The 25,211-nt window shown below is 38.1% G+C and overlaps 1 protein-coding gene across 2 annotated transcripts in view; it reads left to right on the top strand.

Annotated features, from left to right (window-relative positions):
- Gmds (GDP-mannose 4,6-dehydratase) overlaps positions 1 to 25,211 on the top strand; it is a 575,398-nt gene that overhangs the window by 91,873 nt on the left and 458,314 nt on the right. For both annotated transcript variants that reach the window (XM_036188740.1, XM_036188741.1), the window contains exon 2: positions 23,580 to 23,624. In XM_036188740.1, the coding sequence (XP_036044633.1) occupies positions 23,580 to 23,624 (45 nt within the window). The remainder of the gene's footprint in view (positions 1 to 23,579; positions 23,625 to 25,211) is intronic.

Raw genomic sequence — 25,211 nt, 5'->3', positions numbered from 1 at the left:
TAGAGATAGTTAATGTCAAAGTTCCAAAATTATAGCAATCTAATGTCTGTAGGTTTTTCTTCCCCATTTGGAGTATTATCAAAATATCCTTCTGGAACAAGTCACTAGAAACTTTAAGTTCAGAGTCTCAAGCACCTCTTTTGAGCTAGCAACCAGTATCACGTAGCACTAAGATTAGAGACTCTCACCGTGTGCGTGAGATTGAGAAGTGGGTACTGTTTTCCCACTATTGGGAGAGCCTGCCATGTCAGAAGTTCAGTGATTACCGTTTCGATTGTCTTCATGATGTTTTTAGACCATCACTTTCACATTTTAGACAAATGGTTACTTTTTCTTTAGGCTTCGTCAAAACTGAACAGTTTTCTAAATTCTTCTGTTTTTCTCTTCAGTCCAGGTGACACACTTGGGAAGAACAAGTCATATAGGATCCTTTTTTTTTTTTTTTTTTTTTTTTTTTTTGCTTTCAGTTCTTCAGTGCTAGTTTATACTACATGACATCTGTCAGCAGCTTCTGCTTTTAGGTCTTTCTATTCTTGGGGTACACCATTCCCTTTACGAAGAGTTTATCTTTCTCCTTTCTGTTAACTAAGTGTCTTTACATCTTTATGAGATCAGCTCATCATCTTTGAGAGTCATAATTGTTTCTGTGATTTTGGGCAGATATTGCCTAACAGCTAAGTCTATTTCTGTTTTATGTTTAGGAGGAAATGAGCTAGTTACACTTTGCCAGAACAGCATATTAGTTTTAGATGGTATTCTCAGAATAAAGACACTTGTCTTACCTATGGAGAAACCTATTATACAGTTAAGAACCAAGAAAAAACTGATATTCTGTTAGAAAGTAATTTGAGCAAACAATTAAAAATGATTGCTTAAGGAAGAAGTATATTATAGTGGATTACCTGAAGAAGCCATGAAGCTTGACCTTTTTAGACGTTATTATAGAATTGCAGAGCTTTATATCTATAGATAATTTCACTTAATTCAATTTTTGCCTTACTTAACCAGAGGTAACCTATTAGGTTGATGATTTTGCCTTTCTCATATATTTTTCATTGTTACCATCCTTGTTTAGGAACTTAACCACTTTCATGTTTCTTAGACCTGTAGCCTATATCTTAAGGTATGAACAACATCAATGCTGGCAAATAAATAACTGTTGCTTATAACGTGGTTTTCCCAAGTTACAGTCCACAAGAATATGTCCTCTGGTAAGGACTCCTTTGGCTGCATCACTGCTCCGTAGAGAAATAAAAAGGGAACTCTTTGTGAACAGAAGAGGCCAAGTGTATGTTACTGCCTTGCTTTATAACAACCTGTTCTTGAATATGTTAGGTAAGTTTGTGAAATCCCCATTAACACCTGTACTCTTTAGCTACCTCTTCCTAGACCCCAGCTTTTAAACCTTTCACCACTGATATACTGAGGACTAAGCTTTCATCGAATGAACTGTTTGGGACACATTCATGCCTAAGCCACATCCAAAGCATGACACTGAGCATCTTTTATAGGATTAACAGAGATCTGTGTTTCATCTCAAATAGCATATTTACTTGTATATTTGTAATTATTTTTATTGTGTTTTTTTTTAAATTGATTTTAGGACTTCTTATTCAAGGCATTGATCGAATGGTTCTGTTGTGGGTGTACCTAGACTCTATTCAATAAACTCTTGATAAATGGAGCTATTATGCAAACCTTTTCCTACTACTTTAAACCTTTGTCTCCATCCTTGTTTACTGTTTTCCCAGGACACTGGCTCCAGTTACATGTAGTACTTGCAGCTCCCAGGGATGACAAAGGTTCCTTTCCATAGGTCAGTTTATCTGCCTGAAAGCCTTTCTTCTATTTTACCTCTTTCAGAGTCTTACTTTTCATTTAGTATTTATTTACGTGCTACCTTCTTTATGGATTCTTCTATTCTTCCAGGTACATTCACTGTGTCCATCATAGCCATACTTTGGGCTACTCTGGTAACATACCAACATTGTTCTGGGGACAGGTGTGGTGGTAGGATTTTTGAAGTCAGACAGTCTGTGTTTGTTAATTCTCTTGAAATTTTAACACCTTATAAAGAGAGACTGTTTCTCCCAAAACTCAACTGAGAGACAGCCAAAACTCAACTGAGAGCATGTCCTTGATATGGAACTAACTGTGACAGAACATCCTTTCTCTGATCAGGCACTTTAGGAGACCATCATCTTTCCAGGGCCAAGTGCCAGGCAGCTAGATACCATCTCCATGGCTCAGAGCCCACCACAATTTTCTTACACTAGTCAGCCTTGGGTTGGCTGCTCATCCTGCCTGCGTTGCTTTCCTGGAAATCCAGAAAAGGCATTACCTTGGCTCTCCCCTTACTCCTGTCCTTTCAGCTTCTGATTGTTCCAGTACTTCTCCGTCTCGCCCTGAATGATGTGTGCTGTGCCTACTGGATGGGACCTTTGAAGACAGTAAACTTTGTTTTACTGAGTCTCTATTGCATTTCTTTTCATGGCTATGCTGACTTACCATCGTCAAAAGAACACAGACAGTCTGGTTTTGGATCTTCAAGTCACCTCTTGTAACTGTGTAGCCAGACTTCACTTCCTCATCCTTAGATTTGGAATAATCATGGGACCCATTCAGTTGTTCAGAGGGCTAGTCCTTAGAAACTGCTCCTAGCTTGCTGCTCATAGTAAATACTGACTGTTCAGTTCGTATTACTGCTGACAGTTGTTGCATCTATTGATAGAAATGACTCTCATCGTTTGTTCTGCATCCAGAATACTTGTTGAGACATCATCAGATGTCTGACACATGAGTGAGCAGAATAATAAACATGGAACAAGAATTAGAACCAGAATCTGAAATGCTCATAAATAAATAAAAGGATTTTGAGAATGAGGAAATAGTTAATTGAGAACCATAACTCTGTAACTCCTTTACTATAAAGAATTGTGTTCTCGTCACATGAGCCCATGCTTCCAAAACTATAGTTTGAGAAGCCTAGCTCACCCACCCGGCAACAGGACCATTATATACTAAGCACTTGCAGTTATTGAATACCTTCCCTCCCTCCTTCCCTCTCTCCCTTCTTCTGTCCCTCTCTCCTTGTGCTGCTGTTGAAACCAGTCTTTACATGTTCTATGCAAGTGTCTATCACTGAATGACACTTCTGGCCTCCTTTTGATACATACTCCTATGTAAGTATCATTAGAAAGGGCATTTAATTGGAGGAAAAACAAAATTAAAAATTGGAAAAGAAAAAAAGAAAAGAAAACCTTTAATATTGGTGATAGAAATCAGGTAGATTATTAGTAAGGAGTAGAGAGGCCTGCTGCAGCCTGGGTGATAGAGGCAGAAAGATCCTGGACTTTGTCCAGAGCAATATGGATGTGCTGGGGAATGTCTTCTGTATGTTGTGAATATATGTTGTTCCCATTAGTTAATAAATAAGCTGCTTTGGCCTATCGAAAGCCACCTTAGAGGTAGGTAGGAAATCCAAGGAGAGAGACAGGAAGGAGAAAGGCGGAGTCTAGGGAGATGCCAGTCACCACTGAAGCCGAAGCAACATGCCAGCACGCTGGTAAAGCCACGGAACATGTGGTAAAACATAGATTAATAAAATGGATTAATTTAAGATATAAGTAGTTAGCTAGCAAGAGGTCTGCCATAGGCCATACAGTTTTTAAATAATATTAAGCCTCTGAGTGATTGTTTTATAAATGGCTGTGGGACTGCGGGTGAGAGAGATTTGTCCTGACCACGGGCCAGGCAGGACTACATTTGCAGTGGATGCAGCAATGAGTCTGAGAGTACTTACAGGTGGGATTGGGATTAGCCTCTGTAGTCCTGAAGATAAAGCACCACCAGTGCTAGAGGTAGGAATTTGAGTTCTCATATTGAAGACAAGGAGGCCAAATGATTGATAATACAGTTTTGATATTAAGTGTATATCATTAGGCTATTGGTACAGAGGCTTGGAAACCTAGAACTTACGAGTTTGCAAATGTGAGGGCATTGAATTTTAGTTGTGAGCAGTGAATGCATTGCAAGCCAGTGGCATATCAGTGTGCAAAGTCATAATGAATATAATAGTTATGGTGCTAGCTCTGTGAGTCCTACAACTTAGCAGCGAAAGCAGATAGTTCACTTTGCTACCATAGGTTAAAACAGCCTATTACTACAGTGGTTGTGGGGAAAGTCCAGTGTGCTTTGCAGGCTTCTCAAAGCTGGGATTTCTCTTGGCTGGGCAGAAGGGAGGGGTTTCTGCAGAGCTAAAGATTGAAACAGCACCTACACTATATGAGGTATACTGAGCGAGTGTGCCTAGGACAGGGCAGTCAGGAGAGCTGAGGATAAAGAACAGCCTGTGTGACTCTTAGCAGGCACAGACTAGAGACCTCAAAGAAGGCTGGTATGGTAGGCAGGAGAATACCAGAGAGGATTGTCACCCCAAACCCTGTGGTTCCCAACAGTGACTGACTCATGGTTCATAGAGTAGAGATTCTTTTCTTTCAGCTGCCCTACCTCCCACCCTACCTGGCCATCTGGTGGCCACTCTTACTTTTTTGGGGCCTTTGTTAGTTTGCTAGGACTTCCTTGACCAAGTACTGTGGACAGGATATGTAAAACATAGTTATTGTGTGTCTGGAGGCTGGAAGAGTAGTGAGGCCTGTTATTCTCATTAAGGTGTTAGTGGGGTTGGCTTCTGAACATTATGGGGGAGAATCTGTTCTATCCCTTCCTAGCCTTGGGAAGTTAGCTGGCCATTGTGGCATTTTTGGCTTGTACAAAACCTTGACCTCTGCCTTTATTTTCAAGTAGAGTTTCCTACATGTATCCAAATTTTTCCATTTTATAAGGAGAGCAATCATATTGATTAGAGGCTTACTATGCTCCAGTATGATTTTATCCTAACTAATTTCATTTGTGCTGAACTGATTTCCAAGACAGTTACTTTCTGAGGTATTGGTTGAGTTAGAATTGTATCATGTGATCCTGGAGAAGACAAAATTCAAATTATTACTGTTATTATTTCTAACTGGATCTCTCCTCTTTTGTTTCTCTCTCTCTCTCTCCCTCCCCTCCTCTCCTCTTCCTTCTTTCTTTTTTTTCCTTTCTAATAGGAACATGAACTTCCTTTTTCTGTTGTCTTGAGGTCAGGATAAAAGCAAAATTGAAGTGGCTTACAGTAAACACGAAGACAATCTTAGATAACATGTTTTTGCTCAAATGCTATAGTTCATCTTCACCTTATAAGAAAACAAAGTGCTTATTTTGGTAATTAACCTATAAGATGATTGCTCCTAAATGGATGTGATTAGTCTGAAAATGAGTAAGACCTAGATTTATGCTGAAGGGTAGGGAGAGGGGAGAAGAAGGGAGAGAACATGGTGCAGGGGTGGGGGGATAGGTAGAGGGAGAGAGAGAGGGGAAGAATGTGATAATAGGGAGAGAGAGGGGGAGAAGAGTGTGATAATATGAATAGGAGAGCACATCTAACCCAAACAAAGTATATTTCCTGCCATGTAATTATTGTTTGCAGGAGATGAAGCCTCAGTCTTAGAGATTTTGGTGTCACAGTGTATGGCTGTTGGCCCTTTGTGTTCAGAAGCACAGTATTTAGAGAGTGGCTTCTTTTTTTCAGTTTTGCATTTTTAATTTATTTAATATTTTTATTTTATAATCAATCTAATTTCACATGTCAGCCATGGATTCCCCTGTCCTTTGTCCTCCCCACAGCCCTCCCCTCCAATACACCCTCCATTTCCACCTACTCCAAGGCTAGGTCTCCCCTGAGGGGTCAGCCCAGCCTGGTAGACTCAGCTGAGGCAGATCCAGTCTCCTCCTCCCTACACCAAGACTGAGCAAAGTGTCCCGGCATAGGCCCCAAGCTCCCTGCAAAGCCAGCCCATGTGCCAAGGACAGGTCCCAGCTTTACTGCCTGGAGGCCTCCCATACAGTTCAAGCTCATCAACTGTCTCACTTATCCAGGGGGCCTGATCCAGTTCCATGGGTTTCCTCAGCCATTGGTTCACAGTTTATTCATTTCCATTAGTTTGGCTATTTGTCCCTCTGCTTTTTCCAGTCATGGTCTCAATATCTCTCGCTCATACAGTCCCTCCTCTCTCTTGCCAATTGGACTCCTGGAGCTCCACCTGGGGCTCGGCCATGGATCTCTGCATCTGCTTCCATCAGACACTGGATGAGAGTTCTATCATGACAGCCAGGGTGTTTGGCCATCCAATGACCAGAGCAGGTCAGCTCAGGCACTCTCTCGACCAATCCCAGTTGTCCACACTGGAGGTATCTTTGTGGATTTCTGGGGACCTCTCTAGCACTTTGCTTCTTCCTATTCCCCTGGGGTCTACATTCATCATGGTTATCTCCCTCCCCATTCTCCCACTCTGCTCCTGATCTAGCTGGGACCTCCTGTTCCCCTAAGCTCTCTTTCCCCCAACCCTTGCCCTCCATTACCCCCCACCCTTGCCCTCCATTACCCCCCACCACACCCCCAGTTTGCTCATGAAGATCTCATCCATTTCTTTGAGGTTGGACGATCTATTCCTGTGTCTTTCTTAGGGTCCTCTTTACTAGGTAGCCTCCTTGGAATTATGAGTTGCAGTCTGCTTATCCTTTGCTTTACTTCTCGTATCCACTTATGAGTGAGTACATACCATGTTTGTCTTTTTGAGTTTTGGTTACTTCATTCAGGATGATTTTGTTCTAGTTCCATCCATTTGCCTGCAAACCTCATGATGTCATTGTTTTTCTCCACTGAGTAGTACTCCATTGTGTATATGTACCACATTTTATTTTTCCATTCTTCAGTTGAATGGCATCTAGGTTGTTTCCAGGTTTCGGCTATTACAAATAATGCTGCTATGAACATAGCTGAGCATGTGTCATCCATCTTTTAAAAAATTGGACTGTTGGGTATTTTGATGTCTAATTTCTTGAGTTCTTTATATATTCTGGATATCAGCCCTCTGTCAGATATGGGATTGGTGAAGATTTTCTCCCATTCTGTAGGCTGTTGTTTTGTCTTGTTGACCATTTCCTTTGCCCTACAAAAGCTTCTCAGTTTCAAGAGGTCCCATTTATTAATTGTTTTTCTCAGTGTCTGTGCTATTGGTGTTATGTTTAGGAAGTGATCTCCGGTGCCAATGGGTTCAAGACTACTTCCTACTTTCTCTTCTGTCAGGTTCCGAGTACCTGAATTTATGTGGAGGTGTTTGATCTACTTGGACTTAAGTTTTGTGCACGGTGACAGACATGGATTTATTTGCAGTCTTCTACATGTTGACATCCAGTTATGCCAGCACCATTTGTTGAAGATGCTTTCTTTTTTCCATTGTATAGTTTGGCTTCTTTGTCGAAAATCGTAAGTTCATAGGTATATGGATTAAAAAAATGTCTCCCAACCAAAAGAAAAAGCCCAGGAGCAGATGGTTTCTGCACAAAATTCTACCAGATCTTTGAAGAAGAGATAATACCAATACTCTTTAAATTGTTCCACACAATAGAAACAGAAGGAATGTTACCAAACTTCTTCTATGAAGCTACAATTACCCTGATTCCCAAGCCAAACATAGATGCAACAAAGAAAGAAAACTACAGACCGGTCTCCCTCATGAACATTGATGCAAAAATACTCAATAAAATATTGACAAATGGACTCCAAGAACACATCAAAACAATTTTCAACCATGATCAAGTAGGCTTCATTCCAGGGATGCAAGGGTGGTTCATCATATGAAAGTCTGTCATTGTAATACACCATATAAACAAACTGAAAGAAAAAAAAAAACACATGATCATCTCACTAGATGCTGAAAAGGCCTTTGACAAAATCTAACACCCTTTTATGATAAAGGGATTAGAGAGATCAGGAAAACAGGGAGCATACCTAAACATAATAAAGGCAATCTACAGCAAGCCAACGGCCAACATCAAAGTAAATGGAGAGAAACTCAAAGCGATTCCACTAAAATCTGGAACAAGACAAGGCTGTCTGCCCTCCCCATACTTATTATTCAATATAGTACTTGAAGTTCTAGCCAGAGCTATAAGACAACATAAGGAGATCAAGGGGATACAAATTGGAAAGGAAGAAGTCAAGCTTTCCCTATTTGCAGATGGCATGATAGTATACATAAGTGACCCCAAAAATTTGGCCAAGGAACTCATAAGGCTTACAAACACCTTCAGTAATGTAGCAGGATACAAGATTAACTAAAAAACAAAACAAAACAAACAAACAACAACAACAACAACAACAACAACAAACCCAGCAGCCCTCTTACATACAAATGACAAATGGGCTGAGAAAGAAATGAGAGATACATCACCCTTTACAATAGCCACAAATAATATAAAATACGTTGGGGATAACTCTAACTAAACAAGTGAAGAACTTGTATGACAAGAACTTTAAGTCCCTGAAGAAAGAAATTGAAGAAGATGTCAAAAAATGGAAAGATTTACCATGCTCATGGATAGGTAGGATTCACATAGTAAAAATAGCAATCTAGAGAGTGGCTTCTGCCCTGCCTTGTCATCCTTGTTTTCCATACTGTTTTTTTTTTTTTTTTTTTTTTAAAGATTTATTTATTTATTATGTATACAGTGTTTTGCCTGCAGGCCAGAAGAGGGCACCAGATCTCATTACAGATGGTTGTGAGCCACCATGTGGTTGCTGGTAATTGAACTCAGAACCTTTGGAAGAGCAGTCAGTGGTCTTAACCTCTGAGCCATCTCTCCAGCCCCTCCACACTGTGTTTTACCAAGCTGGGGAACCTGTTGTCTATTCAAATAAACAATTTTACATGGGGTTATTTTTTCTCCTTTCCTCTGCCCAGACTGCTCAGAAGACATTCACTTCCAGGTCAATGTTAACAGTTTTATGTAGGCTAAAATTCAGCTGATAGGTGTCCTGAGTAGGCATGTATGCTAGCAGCTATTTTGAAGAATCCATGCCTGAGCTGCACAGATTTGTTAGTATTTTGAAGTTCGCCTCTATTATTGTTTTATTCAGTTATTATTCTAGCTCTGCATATGGGCATGATAAACAGGTCTGTGGCCAGTTTGGAAGGCAGAATCTTAGAATTGGAGAAAGTGCATCAGTTGTTAGGATCATTTTCCTACCTGGAGTGGAGTTTTTCCTCCTACATACTAACAGCTTGCTTGTCAGTTTCCACAAGGGTCCTTCAGATAAATAAGGAGCTGCTTACTGTCAGTTCATATTGGCACATTTCGTTCCCCTTGACTGTTTCTAGTTTGGCTTCTGTTGATCTCTTTGGGGTTCATTTTCTCAGTTACATGATAGCACTTCACTTTCATGAATCTATTGCCTTTTTGCCTGCCATTTGGATATTTTTCTCCAGGAACAGTACTCTCGTGCTGTTTCCTGTCATTTCTCAATTGTTACCATGTGAAGTCTCTTTAGCTTGTTGGGAAGAACAACCATGCCCAAGAGTTTGTTCTGTAGGGCACAGTGCTTACTGTTCTCTGGGTGCCTGCTCAGCTGCTCCCAAGTTCTATTTCCCAAGCAGCCCTTCTACTGTTTGGGGTGCCTAGATGCAGATCACAGGCCAGAGTCTCCTTGTCTTATGAGCAGCTTCTTGCAACATTTTCCAGAAGGAAAATTAACCCAGGAGGACTATTAGAAACTACCATCTACATTCAAGGAAGTAGGGATTCTATGCTAAATAATTTTTAGAAGGCTGGGTAGTTTGGATAGTGCTTAGTGAGTTCCTGTTCTTCTTTTGCTTCCTGTCTCTTACTTTCTTTGTGACATGAAGATAACTAGACCATTATGTTAAGGTAATAGTGTGAGTATTATGTTAATTTATGTAAATGTATGAGCCCTTGTAACTATACTAACAGCTAAATGGTAGCCAGAATCCAAGTGGTTATTAAACAACTAATATTTGGATAAAACTCTGAGGAAATAAAGTTTTAAAATGGTAGTAACGACAAATATACTTTGTTAAAGGCACAACTTGTTTTGGAATGACTGGTTGATATTTAATATATTTCACAAACATACCATGATGATCTTGGTGTTTAATTTATTCTTAAATATATTAACTGATGTGTTTGTATTGTGATTAATTAATTTGAATATTAATTATACTATAACATTGTAGTGTGGTCATTGGCACATAAAATGCATATTGATCCACAGTGAACATGAGCATTATCACTTGATTAAATTCAGATGTTTAGGGCTGGTGAGATGATTCAGTGAAAAAATACTTGCTGCATGTGCCTGGGGACCTCAGCCGAATCCCTGGGTCCTACATAGGTGGAAGGAAAGAACTGACTCCAGAGTTACCCTCTGACCTACACATACACACACGCACACGCACACACATACACACACACACCATGACACATGTGCCCCATGCACATATATGCACACACACAATAATAATAAATTTTAAAAAATAGATTTACACGTCTATTAACAATTATTACTGTTACCCTTAGCTAAAATAATGAAGGGCAAATTTCTAAATTTTTTTGTTTGTTTGTTTGTTTTGTTTTTCAAGACAGGGTTTCTCTGTAGCTTTGGAGGCTGTCCTGGAACTTGCTTTGTAGATCAGGCTGGCCTCGAACTCACAGAGATTCACCTGCCTCTGCCTCCTGAGTGCTGGGCAAATTTCTAAATTTAAAGTGTAGGCATGCTAACACCACTGCTTCAAAAATGTACAAATAATCAGTATTATCACCAAAGTTAGGGAGAAAAAAAGAGTTTTAACATAAATGACACTTGTGCCTTGCTATGCCAAAGCCAAAGAAGTAGACTGTGTGTGAAAAAACTTTTCTAGCAAATTTTTAGTGGTTTTGATCAGAAGTTTTCTCCTAAATGTTAAAAAACAAACAATGTAATTAATTACTTGAAATCAGTATTCAATGTCCAGTAAATTTTAAATTTTTAACCAAAAAATTTAACAAAGCCTATAACTTTGGCCATCTAGAGAATATATTGGCCTTAATATACAAAAGAAATCATTTTTAGGTGGAGAGATGGCAAAAATATTTTTGTTACTGAAATTTTAATAGAAAATTATAAGTAGATCTCTGCATCTGCTTCCATTAGTTACTGGAGAAAGACTCTTTGATGACAGTTAGGGTATTCACCAATCTAATTATTGGGGTAAATCAGTTCAGGTACCCTCTCTACTATTGCTAGTAGTGCAAGCTGGGGTCCACAGGCAAACACCAGGCCAAGCTCCAGGAGTCCAGTAGAAGAGAGAAAAGAGGGATTCTATGAACCAGGGGCATCAAGATTATGATGGGGAAACCTATAGAGACAACCAAACCAAACTTGTGGGAAACCATGAAATTTAAATCAACAGCTGTGGAGCCTGCATGGGACTGGACTAGGCCTTCTGCATAGCGAGACATTGTGTAGTATGATCTGCTTAAGGGATCCCCTGGCAGTAGGATCAGAATCCATCCCTGGTACATGAGCAGGCCTTTTGGAGTCCACTTCTATGATGGGACACCTTGCACAATTTGAGGCAGGGGGAGGGATTGGACCTGCCTCTGCTAAATGTACCTCCCCATGGGAGGCCTTACCTTCTTGTAGGAGGGAACGGATAAGGGTTGGGAGGGGGAGGCTGGAGAGACAGGAGAAGGGAGGAGTGAGATCTTTGGTATGTAAAATGAATAAAAATATTTTTCTTAATTAAAACAAAATCTTTAAAAAAAAGAAAAATTTAAGTAAAGGCAAAAGCTTTACTGTTGGTGGAACATTTCTCCTCCACCTGCTTGTTCCCAAATACCCAGCAGCTGTTTCCCAAATAATTGACTAGGGCGTTTAATATTACTAATAACTACATGGCCATTAGCTCAGGCTTATTGCTAACTAGCTCTTACACTTAAATTAACACATAATTCTTATCTGTGTTTAGCCATGTGGCATAGTACCTTTTTTTAGTATGACATTCTCATCTTGCTTCCTTTGTGTCTGGCTGGTGACTCATGACTCTGCACTTCCTCTTCCCAGAATTCTTTTAGTCTACTTGCCCTGCCTATACTTCCTGCCTGGCTACTTGCCAATTAGAGTTTTATTAAACCAGTTTGAGTGATAAATCTGTACAATGTACAAGAGCATTATTATCCCATAGCAGCTTATGACATAAACATTTAAACATCTTTAACTAAACTAACTAGGCACTGCACATATAGTCTATAGATATACATGCAGGCAAAACATCCAAACACATAAAATAAAAATAAAGATAAAAATTAAAAAAAATACATACTGATGCAAGCTCAATAATTCTTGTGCCAAATCTGAATTAACATCAAACTCAAAAGTACATTTAGGTAAGTTGGAAAGCTATCTCAAATGTATCAGTATTGACAGTGTTATTTAATTTTTCTAAGTTCTGTAGTGAAGTGATATAATAGTATTTAAAAATAAATGTATTGAAACAATAGAAATATGTGCAAAAATCACAGTATTAACTTCTACCATGAAAAACTTCAATTTCACCATAAATTCTTTTATTTGCTTAACAAGGGCACAAATTAGCTTTTCCTTTCTTGAAAATTTCAAATTTAGCTCATTAAAAACAGTGTAACCTGAGTGTAAAATTCACACTGTCATGTTTTTTCTGTAAGCACTGAATATCTTGCAAACATTCCTTTCTTAAAAAAAAAATCATGTGTTGGGGCATTTACTGCACTACACGTTGTAAACTCACCCACAACTCCATAGATGAATGTAGGCAAAGAATACAAAGTTACTGTTTTCCTGTCTTCTGTTTCTTTCAACAGACCTACAAACGAAACTACTAATATGACAAAATTTTTGATACCCATCTGATAATCTTTGAAATATGCACATTCAGAAGTATCTATGTTATGAGTCTGACACTCTGAGCCACAAATTCACTTTCCATATAAATTTTGAAGCCCTGTTCAATAGTGTGTCATAAGTATTAACGTATAGTATCAACCAACTCCTAAAGCTAAAGTACTTACAGCTGTTCAGATTCCAAGTAACTGACCTTTCATACTGTTAGAAAGCTCCTATAGTTCTAGCAACTGTTTAAAATTTAAAGTTCCAAGGGCTCTGAAACCTTCACACCAATTTCATAAAATGAAATTAAATAAATTATTAGAAAAACAATATTAACAACAAACCACCAAATCATGTGAAACTTAAAGAAAAATGACTTTTTGATGTACAATTCAGTTGTTTTTTTTTTCATATAAATTTAGTCATCGATTAGGAGGCTTAAAGTACTATGAAATCTTATTCTGCCTAAAATATTTTGATTTTGATTAAGGCAGAAATATTGTGGAAGCTATGTTGTAGTTAGGATGCGATTACTTGGTTTGCATTTTGCTAAGTTCTTTTTCTCTATGTTCTTGAACAAGGGATTTACTTTCTATGAACTTTAATTTTTGTTTTAAAAGGTTTTTAGTGGTTGAGGATTTAGCTCAGTGGTAGAGCACTTGCCTAGCAAGCACAAGGCCCTGGGTTCGATCGTCAGCTCAAAAAAAAAAGTTTTTAAAAATGTATTGTGTGTTATGTGTGTGGGTATGGCAGAGGTCAGAAGACAATTTTTGGGAGATGGTTCTCTCAATTCTATGTTGGTTCTAGGAATCAAACTCAGGTCTCAAGTTTGACAAGTGCCTTTAATTGCTAAGCTGTCTCACTGGTCCAGATTTCAGCCTTTCAAATCTGGTAAAATGAGGATATCTCAACTACTGAAAAAGATACTGTTAAATATATGTGAGAAATTTACGTAGGGTACTTAGCAATTATAATATTTTAGAGGGTCTCATTTAGATCGAAACAATAAATAGCTCAATACAGTATAATGAAAGCTACAATACTAAATACTAATAATGTATACTGTAATATGAAGTTGAATAAATCATACCTAATAGGCTAGGTAGTTTAGATATGTGATCTAAACCTATAAAATGTAGTCATATCCCAAGTGTCCTGCGAGAGAGGTTAGCTGGGAAGCAGAAGCAGTAGTTAGATACTTAAGTATTATGAGATTGGACTCAAAGGTATGTGCAAATCAGAGACATCTATCTGCTCTTTACCTTCAACACTGAACTTAAACTCTTCCACTCAGCTCAAGTCTCTGGGCTGCTGGGAAATTTAGAGCTCAGTACTACTGAAATCCACATAGGGGTGGTGTCCAGTCCCTGCTGGGAACTACATTCTCAGCCTGCCCCTCACCCCCACCCTGTAGCTCCATCACCCCTTCATTAAAATGTGTGGTAGAATCTACTACAACCTGACACATAAATACCCAAATTGAATTTTATCAGCTGAACTCGTCTCAGAACTCCGCTTCCAAAGAAATCAATATTCTTTGTTCTTAGATTTGTTTGTTCTTTGATTTGTTTGTACCCTTGATGTAGAATACTTCATCTGTTCTTGTTAGCATTAGTTTTATCACCTGAAGCTTTCCAAGTGTATGCTAACACATCTCTTCATTACACTTACATACACACAATTGAATGTCACCTGTCTTTAAGTGTTCTTATTTAATTTTATTAATTTTTTTTTTTTTTTTTTTTTTTGAGACAGGGTTTCTCTGTGTGACAGCCCTGGCTGACCTGGAACTCACTCCATAGACCAGGCTGTCCTCAAACTCACAGAGAACCACCTGCTTCTGTCTCCCTAGTGTTGGGATTAAAGGTGTGCACCACCACATCTGGCTGTTAAATGATTTTTAATTTGCATACAGCATAACGAGTCTTCTTTGTTTTTGAGCCTAGAGTTTTCCATATGCCAATAAGCAAGTGCTTTATTGCTGAGGTATGTCTTCAATTCCACAAATCATAGTTATTAATTTATATCTTTTTTATTGATTGTATATTTTCTACATAGCAGACATTCCATAGGAATAGAGATCTGAAGTATATTAGGGAGCCAGAAACTGATATTTATATTACGATCTGTATATATTTTAATAGCAATTTTAACTGGATTAAACAAATTAACTATAGGTCTCAAATAAATCAGTTAAAAAGAATAATAATATTACAAATAATCGCTGTTGGAAGCAATAGTGACATTTTAGCAACAATCTTTTTGGTTTTTCGAGACAGGGTTTCTCTGTGTAGCTTTGCGCCTTTCCTGGAATTCACTTAATAGCCCAGGCTGGCCTCGAACTCACAGAGCTCTGCCTGCCTCTGCCTCCCAAGTGCTGGGATTAAAGGCGTGTGCCACCACTGCCCAGCTAACAATCTTTTTTAATAGATATGCAGCAAAATGGGGAAAGATAACTATTAGTGTTCATGTTGTTACTCTAGTGACTTTCAGATACCATAAGCAAACAAAACATTTGTTTTGCTTTTCTTCTAAAGCTATGACACAAATTACAAAAAGAAACACATAAGAAGACACTAATAAATCAAGTAAATATTAAATAATATTTCTCTTCAATATGAAATATTTTTTGTGTAAGTTTCAGGGTTTTCATTCCTCATTGTCTAGAGCATTGGACAGAAGCTGCTTTCCTTTCCTTAAAGGACCTGCAAACATTCATTTCTTCTGTAAAGCACTTGAGTTATTAGCGCTGAAGAAACAGCCTTGTATTTTATGGACAGTCACTTTGAAAGATAGTGAGGAAAATAAAAGAAAGGAAAAGGAATTTAATTTGTAAAATTTGTACAGATTTTGTTTTTGTATAGTTACAGCTGTGTGCTTTATAGTTATGCATGAAGTTTACTGGCAATTTATTATTGGCATTCCTGTAACTTCATAAAAGCTCTTGTCAATGTGTCTAGAGTGCTCATATATAGAAACTTTCAGCAACTATATTGTTCCAAATTTGACAGAAGATATTCACATAAGCACTGAACTAGCCTATTAGGTGGATATGCTTCTTGTAGTCCCTGTGGGTTTTTTGTTTGTTTGTTTCTTTTTTCCTGCTGTCCCTGATTTCATGCTCAGGTGGGGTGATTGATTCTTCAGGGTACTGTGCCATCCAGTGTAGAAGATAGCTTTTCTTTTATCCACAAAACTTTCCTTATCCATGTCCATGACCCATACATCTACCACAATTTTCGTATAGTGTACTGGTTACTGCTTATTATTTCCATCCTATCCACGTTTGAGTGTGCCGATGCATGTGAAAGCTTGAGGACCGAGTCAACTTTGAAGCATGCTATCTAGGCCAGGAAATGCCTGGCTACCCAGATACTTCACAGAGCAATAGAGCAGGAATTGAATCTTTTATTTCCTTCCTGTCCTTCTCCATTTCATTATACCCATGGCCTCAAGTGGGTGTTTGAGGATATCCATTAATTTTACAGGAGTCTGTTCTATGTTAGTTTGAGGTTCTCTCTCCCTACATGTGTCAAGTTGACACTCAAGATTGACAATCACACTATTAAACCTTAAGCATAGTAGTCTGAATTTGCCTTGTTTTTCTCTCTTTAAGTGATGGTAATCAGAGTGGCGTCATTATAGAAATTTTGTTTGAATATAAACAGTGACTAGAGGAGGAACATGTCAAGCACAGTGACATGTATATTCCAAGGCTTGTATAAGTGCTCACTATTATGTCTGTTAATGTTTGTGGAGGCAGAGGTGGCTTAGCAGATAGAGAGGAGTTTGCCTAAAGGCCTTGTGGCCTGAATTTGGTCCTTGGATCCCACAAAGTGGTAGGAAAGAACTGACTCCTGAGGGTGATTTTTCGACTTCCACATCTGCATCATGGCACACACATGCACACGTACATAATGACATTTAAAAACAAACAAACACATCAACATGAATTGCAGGAATGGGGGGAGGGATTCAGAGATATAAGGAGGAAAAATAGGTCAAAGTGAAGGAACTTACATAGAAAAGAACAACAGTGCATAGCGATTCTATGGCAATGAAAGCTGGATTACCCAGCTCAGATGGATGCTGTTAGCAAGTGCCTTTAGTTTTGCTTTTGATACCTTTCAAACTTTTCTGGGACTGTGTTGGGGCATTGGTGTATTTTACCTTTCTCATAATCATTTGATTAAAATTTGTCTGTTTTTTTTTTTTAAAGGCTTCCTCTCTACCTCCTTGTTTTTCCCTCCTTTAATCCCATTTTCTTTAAACTTACTGATTTACAGAAAGTTCTTTTAGTCTGTTGGAATTAATGTTTTTATGTTTATACAAAATATGCCTGGAGTTCACATTTGGTATTTGTTTTCTTGTTAACTCACTGAAGTAAAGAAGTATAATAATCATTTGCAATTTAGAAGGAACATATGTTCCATAGTACATTGTTAGTGTATTTACTGACCAAAACCCTTTTAAATCATTTCAGTTTTTGACTGGTTCTTATGGAAGGTTAAATATTAGATAAGTCCATATTTTCTAGATACTTTAAATAAACTGATTGATAAAATGGAAAGAAAGTGTTAGAAAAATAGATTAAAGGATAAAAAATAAGAACAGTTTGCCAGAATAAATGATATGCAATGTCACTACCACAGAAACTCTTTGGTCTTTTTTCTTAACTATCATTGTTGTTATTTTAATATTCTTATGTCCAGATTGCTTCTATACATTTCACACTCTTAAAAACAAATATGTTTTTAATTACTATAAAATTTTTGGTATAAATAAATACTTAATATTCCTTCTTATAAAAGTATGATACATTCATTGGAAAGAAATAGAAAAGATAGATAAAAATAACCATTCATGATCTCATCCCCTGGGGCAGTAATCATAATATTTAGAATAGTGTTTTGATTTTGATTAATTTCCTTAACTATGTGCATAAGTGTGGAAATTTAAGAAGTGTCATTGGTTGGGAGGCCATAGCTGGCTTTGGGGGGGCTTACCAAAGGATTAAATTTGCCATTTTTAGGTGTTAATACATGAGTGCTGACAGCTTATCTAATAGACACCACTAAAATCAAGGCATGTTTGATCACCTTAAAAGTCTCTTCATCCTCCTTTGGTGGCAAGCATAGTTTTTTTCTTAATAGTTTTTTAATTTTAATTAAAGTATAATTATATCATTTCTTCCTTCCCTTTCCTTCCCTTCGACTTTTTCATTCTTCCCCAACTATCTTTCAAACTTATGGCCTTTTTTCCTTATTATTGTTATACTCACATATATTCTATTTATATAAATATATATGTGTGTACGTATGTATAGACACATAAATATATAAATACAACCTACTGATTCCATTTAGTGTTGCTTGTATGTATGTGATTTCAAGGCTGATCACTTGGTATCTCTGGGGAAGACTAATTCTTCTCTCAGCAGACATTAATTGCCTATAGTTCTTTGTCTAGGGATAGTGCCTTTTGAGATTCTCTCATGTTAGCATGTCTATTGTGTTGTCATTGTTTGGGTCTTGTTGAGGCAGCTGTACTGTTGCCGTATCCTGGTTGTAATGTCTCTGTCATTCCTATATCTCACGGCACATATCCTAGTCCTCTAACTCATACAGTGTTTTATCGTCCTCAAAAGTTATGATGTTGAACTTTGTTTCCAAGGTCATACACACACACACACACACACACACACACACACACACACACACACACACCACATATGAGAAATAAAGAAAAACAATGACATAAAGGATTACTTTTTTAAAAGGTGTTTGCTATTTGATAGATTCAAATATTAGGTATAACTGGGGCTTTACTCTTTGTGTTCTAACTACTGGGCTATGGTAGACAGTATAAGTTGACTGGAGGTAATTTTCATCTTTCTGGAAATTGAGTATTAATATTAACCTTGCAGTCACCACCCATCACTGGGAAGCCATTCTTCCTTTTTAGCATGTATGAGCTACTGAGCACCTGTCTAGAAGGTACTTTTCCTGGTAGAGAAAGGAAGGTGGTTACAGAAGGTCTTGGCTGGGCATAGGCAGCTCTTTGTTGAGAGGTAGTTGACTATCATTTTTAATTGCTATGATCCTCTTTACAAGGAAGTAAGTGGAAGTGAAAATCTGGTCTTTGATGATAGCATCTTGTGTGGAGAAATAATTTTGAATTTTAAAGGCTACTAGATGGGAATACATATTTGAAGTATCTTTCTCTTATCCAGTCAGTTATTGTATTCATCAATGTTGATTTTGTTCTTGTTCTTCATGCAGTAATGTGTTAGACTAAGTATCTTATGTGCTCTGCTGTACTTAGAAGAGTTTTGTTTTCCTTTTGCAGAGTTAAGTTCTGAGTTTTGTTTTATTGAGACAGGGTTTTATGTGTAGTCCAGGCTACCTCTTGAAGTCTTTGTTGTCTCAGTCTTCTGAGTGCTGGGGTGACAGGTGTATACCTTCATGCTAGGTTGTTTAGTGCAGAATTCTGAGGTCTGGGATTCTGGAGACTTGCTTTTTTCATTTTTTATTTATTTATTTTTTTGGTGTGTGAGGGCATGCAGGTTCTACTCTCCCAGTGTGTGACTTTAAACACTTCATTGCTTTGAATCTCAATTTCCTGATCTGTAAAATGAGAGTGTTAGATTAATTGGTCCCTATGGTCTTTTGAATCTTGAGTTTGACATAGATATTATCCTGTGATTTGCTACAAACATGAGCCAGGTGTCAATACTTGTTAAATATATTCTACTCCCGCATGCTTTATAACCCACTGATTAAATAACTGGAAATTTTCATTCTGATTTAAAACAGCATCCTTCCCTAATAATTGATGCAATGTAGTTCTTATTGTAAGTACAGAGTACCTTGGTATGGTAGTAGTGATTAGATGAAAAGATGCTTTTGGGGTGTGTGTGTCTATTATTGTTGTTGTTGCTTGAGACTGTCTCACAGTGTAGCCCAGGCTGTCCTGTAATATAGTTTGTAGCACAGGCTTGCTTCAAACTCTTAGGAATCCTCATCAAAAGATGTTTCTTTTATAATAATTAAAATATATGGAGGGAAACAGAATAAGCTATGCAAACAAGTACTTTTCTTCATGCATATGTTGTATTCTGGCTCCAACTAGGCATGTTCAGCCTTTCGATATTGTCACTTTGCATTCGCAGAGTTCATGATTGAGAGCCATTTGCAATTTAATTACAAGAAAGTCATAAATTATATGTCATTGCATCTTAAGAAAATTTTGTATTGTTTTAAGCTACATTCATAGTTGTCCTCAGCCTCATGCAGTCCTTGGGCAGCAGCAAATAAGATATGCCTGAGTGAGACTGATCTTTCAGTATTGTGGTTTCTTCCATCTTACTCTTTCAAAGCTGCTGTCAAATGGTGCGTAAAGGAAAGCCATATGAGTTTGCATGCATTCCAGATGGAACAAGCTCTTCTGCACATGGCAGAGCTATGTTTTCCCTTTTCATTTGTACATATTGGCTGCAAATACATTGGTAGAAAACAGAAAAGAAACACTAGCATCTTGGTTATAGGATGGTAGCACTTGTTTATTTGTCTTCCATTGAGTTTGAAGCCCTGTTAGTACTTTCCCAGTCGTTTCCCATCTATGGCTATTGATAGAAGGGGATAAACCTCTCTGTGTTTGTAGATCTAGAGTTTTCCATATAATAGTTGAAATATGATCCTGCTGATTTCTAGAATAATGGTTAAGTTTTATGTGACTCTCTGCGGGATATTTCTCAGTGCCCCATAAAAACTGACCAGTCTATAAATACATGATAGATATGAGGCACACAGAAACCTGGGCTTTTTGGATCCTGTAAAGAGGCATTAACCCTCCCACATGTATTTACCACCAAAGCAGCCCCTTTCTACATAGCACTGTGTTGCCTGGTGGGCTTGTATATGCCCAGAGCCAAGACCTGGGAAATCGCAGGCACCCATCTTTTCTTTCTTTTCTGATCTCTTAAGTATTCTAAAATTATAGGATTTCTCTCTGTGTGGGCCACTTGATTAAAACTGGAAGCACTGTTTAATTTATAAAACATTCTGTAATGGAAAAGGGCCAAATCAAGTTAGTGTGAAAATGAACCCTTTAATGGTCTTTGATTACTTTGTTGGGGTTTGACTTGTTTTGGTAGCTCCCAGGGAAAACAGTGAAGAAGATTATTTTCTACTTCAGATAATGAAAGAGTTGGATTCCAGTCCTGGTTTCATCTATAACTAGTTATGTGATATTATGCTACATCTTGGTCACCTGAGATATCAAACGGCTGTTTATGCTCCTCGCCAAGTTCTTGCATGAGAGAAAAGCAGAAAGTGTTTTTGGAAAATAGTAAACCATAGCAATGGTCTCAAATGGTCTGGAATTTCATATAAAATACATACCGCCAATAACCATTGAAGAATTAACTTTTAAAAAGTTGCACTTGGGACATTTTCTCTCCAATTAAAATGCCTTTTTAAAAATGAATTTTGAATCTGTCTGGAATTTACACTGGGTCCTAGCAAATGAGCAGATCTATCCCGTTTCCTTTGGCTTTAGGAGGCAACTGTCAGAACTTAATGTTTCTTTCAGGTTCTTGGTGTGACATTTTAGTCATTAGTCTGATTGGAGCATTCTCTATCAGCCATCCTGCTGGTTTGGCTGCATGCTCAGATACCATGTCTCCTTGGAATCCCCAAGGGCCAGTGGGGAGGATGAGGGGGAGGCCAGCTGAGCTCCTGGGCCAGAGACCAAGAGCCCTTGCTGGGCTCGTTTCCCACTTATTGTGCAGCCTGGGCCCTATCACTGGAGGGGCCTGGCAAGGAAATGAGGAGGAAGTGAGTGCCACTGCTGGTTCAGAATGTTCCAGTGTGGTTGGAAAGTTTGAGGAGCAGCCTGGGTGAGAAGAACAAGACCTTATTGACAGGGTTAGTCCTGGTCAGGTCTGTTTCACATCAGCCTTCTGAATAATCACAGCTCTCCCTACCCAGGGAGGTCCAGAACAGTCACCACTACCCCTAATGCCCCTCCCCCACACACATTATGTATGAGTATGGTAGAACATAAAGCATTCTGTTTTATTCCATGTGGATAAAGTGAGGAAAGTGTAGTGTTGGCTACTTCAAGGCAACAATACTGTAAAAAAAGCAAGTTTGCTTTCTAGAAATCTTTAGTCTAATTATTATCATTGCAGCTATTTTTCTTTAATACTGCATTGTTATCTCCCATTCATAGGACTACCGCCCCTAAAACAAACAAACAAACAAACTAACTAACAAAAGTCCTTCCAGTGAATGTATAGGGCAACTTGGCTTATCCTGGCTTAAATCAGTCAGCCTTGTGATTTGACTTAGCTAACACCTAAATATGTGTAAAAACCTATACACATTGTAAGACTGAGATGAAAAGGCCAAACTCTCTTCTCCACATGAGTCTATAAACCAGAATATTTATGTCAAGACGTCAGAAGAAAATGTGCTGGAGTTTTTAATGGACCATAGAATGTGCCCTTTGTATGCCTGGCCTTGCTTTTCTAGGACCCATAGGGTGTCTCTAGTTCCAGCTTTAGGTCAGATCATGACAATACTGGAATATCTGGTAGGGCTTTCTGAACATCTAAGGGATATTTTAAGCTTTTTCAAAATTATGAAACCCAAGTAAACTCAAATTCTCCAGCTGCTTTTCAGAACACAAATTTGCATTAATTGGAGCCTTAGTTTTACATTTAAGTCTGAGTTGCATAGAAGGAACTCCCCGATGTGGCAGAAAGCTGCAGATTAATTATGGGATTGGCTGTAAAATGTAAGACCAACTCCTTTTTTCTGAGAGATGCTAGTATTCCTCAAATAGTAATAGTCCAACTTTTGGCCTCAGACTGATTTAATTAGATATCTATCATACTTTTTTCTCTTAAGGTGACATGGAATTATTTAACTAGAAAGTCCCATCTAGAAATTTCTAAAACAATTATTATTACCAGTTGAAACTCTCAGTGTTTATTTAGCTAGCTCCTTCTTAAGGCAGGATTCTCTACATGTTTTAAGATAAATTCATATGAAGTATTTATTATTTTATCAAAGAAGTAACATTTCCTCTTTATAAGTTTGTATATATGCACACATATATGGTAAACAGTTTTAATTGAACCCCATCCCATAAGCCCTGTAATCCTTCTATGCCTCAATTTCTCTAAAGTCAGTGGCTCTCTATAGGCCTTGGTTTTAGCAGCCAACTGGTTCCTGAAATCTCTTGGAGGTGCTCACCCTACTGCATAGCACTTCTAGCCTTCTCCACAATTCTGTGTACTCATTCTTAGTAATGTCAACACCTTGTGCTCTCTGTCTGCTTTTGAACTTTCCAGTTTTCTTTTTAAATCATCCGTACCAGAATTCATTGCATTCCTATGGTACCAAGGCATTTTGCTTTGCTAACATATTTGCATATTTCATATAGCCTATAAGTGGCAAAACTTGAACCCAAATCCATGTGATTCTGAAACTTTGTGCTCTCTCTGTTGCTCTGATTATTTGCTTGGATTTTGATTTCTTCCTGTCTTCAGTGATGCCTACATGAGTTACTGTCTGCTCTGTTAATAGTAGAACAGCATTTGGTATTTGTTGTCATTATCAATTTCATTTTTATTTTTATTTCTTTGGCTATGATTTTTATTCTGTTCAACTTGCCTTTTCATTGATGGTCTCAGAACTCTTAGTGTAGATCACAATTCTGTACCAGCCACCATTGGTCTAACACTTCTCAATTTTCCCTCTCTTTTCAGGATGGCTCATACTTGGCAGAATTCCTGCTGGAGAAAGGATACGAGGTGAGTGACTCAGTACTCCTGGGGTTGCTGTGGACTGCTAGGATGCAGCTGCTTTGCTTCCTCTGTGTGTGCTTTCCACGGAAACTCTTGATAACAAATCAGAATCCAAGCACAACTGCCATGGCGCCGGTGATGCTGCCAGCTCATTGTGCTGTCTATCTGCTGGTGAGCACAGGGGGTTCAGCTGTTCTGCATGTCTCCCTTATTCTCTGATAAAGCAGCAGCCTGCATGAGCCTGACTGTAAGAGTGTTAGGGTTAATTTATGATGTAATGTTCTACATTAAAAAGTTCCACTCATGGTGAAGTCACTTAATTTGGAAATTGCACAGAGCAATAAAAACCAAGCTGATCTTTGGCAAGCTTGCATGAAAGATTTACACCTGGAGGTGTTTGCTTTCTAACAGGCAGCTGTATATTTTATGGAAGATGAATCTGTGTGATTCATGGTTGGTGCTGTTATCATTGTGTCTTGTTCTTCAACATTAGAAATAAGGAACTTATATTAAATCTGATGTAGTTTAGCAAATACTTTTAAGAAGTTTTTTTTCATGTTTACTTATGTATAAATTCAGGATCTATTGAGGATAAAACATATATGCTGACCCATATGCTGGCCTGATTTGGCAATGTTTGTATTAATAGTTTTACATTTTCTCTTTCCTTTATTAGTTGTAGCAATGCTATATAAAAACGTGCAGTTGGACAAATGAAAAAGAACTGCAAAGAATTTGGCTTGTTAACAGGATTTGACAAAAATGGGGTTAGTTTTCCTATTGTAAGTCAATATTTTCTGATAGCTTTGACCATGATAAGTCATAGCAGTGCTTAGAACCTTCTCTTTTCTTCTATAGTAGTTCTATATCTTGCAGTATCAAAGTAAGACAATTGGAATTATTGGAGAACCTATTTACACATATGTCTATAGGAATAGATTGCTACAGTAATCAAGAGACTATTCAACAAAACAAAGCATTTTAGAGCAGGTCATAAGTAGTACAAAAGTATTGCTTTTAGGAAAAAGCTGTTGTCTAGTTAAGCTGTTAACCTAATATGTTAATAAATAACAGAAAGATATGGTAGAGATACATCTGAAGTGCTATACAAATATGTAAGACCTGCTGCTAAGAGAAGAGATGTATGGTAGCTAGTAATGGGAGTGAGTTGCCAGGGAATCAGGATAAGAAGCTGTATAAGCCAAGCCATTGTACTGTTGAAGATGGAAGTGATATGTTGAGTGACACTCTAATCAGAAGGGTGTTGAGATATACTTTGAGGTGGACCTATGGAACTATGAGTACAAATGAGGTTGAAAATAATAGTCAGTGACTGAACATAGCCTGGAGACAAGAAAGTGTGTGTCTGTATGCTGCTGTGGTGAGTGGACTAGTGGATGGGCAGGCCTTGGGGCTAGTCATGTTGTGTAGGCATTAATCATTTGCAAGCAGGAAAGCTATACATGTGTTGCTGTTAGTGCTATTGAAGAAGGTAGGGAAGACTGGCATTGAGGAATTATCAGGCTTCAGAGGACAGGGAGGATGCAAGATTTGAAAATAGATGCAATGAGAATTCAAGACTGCTGGTGAGCT

This window comes from Onychomys torridus, chromosome 5 (genome assembly GCF_903995425.1).
Source record: "Onychomys torridus chromosome 5, mOncTor1.1, whole genome shotgun sequence".
Classification (NCBI taxonomy): domain Eukaryota; kingdom Metazoa; phylum Chordata; class Mammalia; order Rodentia; family Cricetidae; genus Onychomys; species Onychomys torridus.
This window is presented reverse-complemented; position numbering and strand designations above follow the sequence as displayed.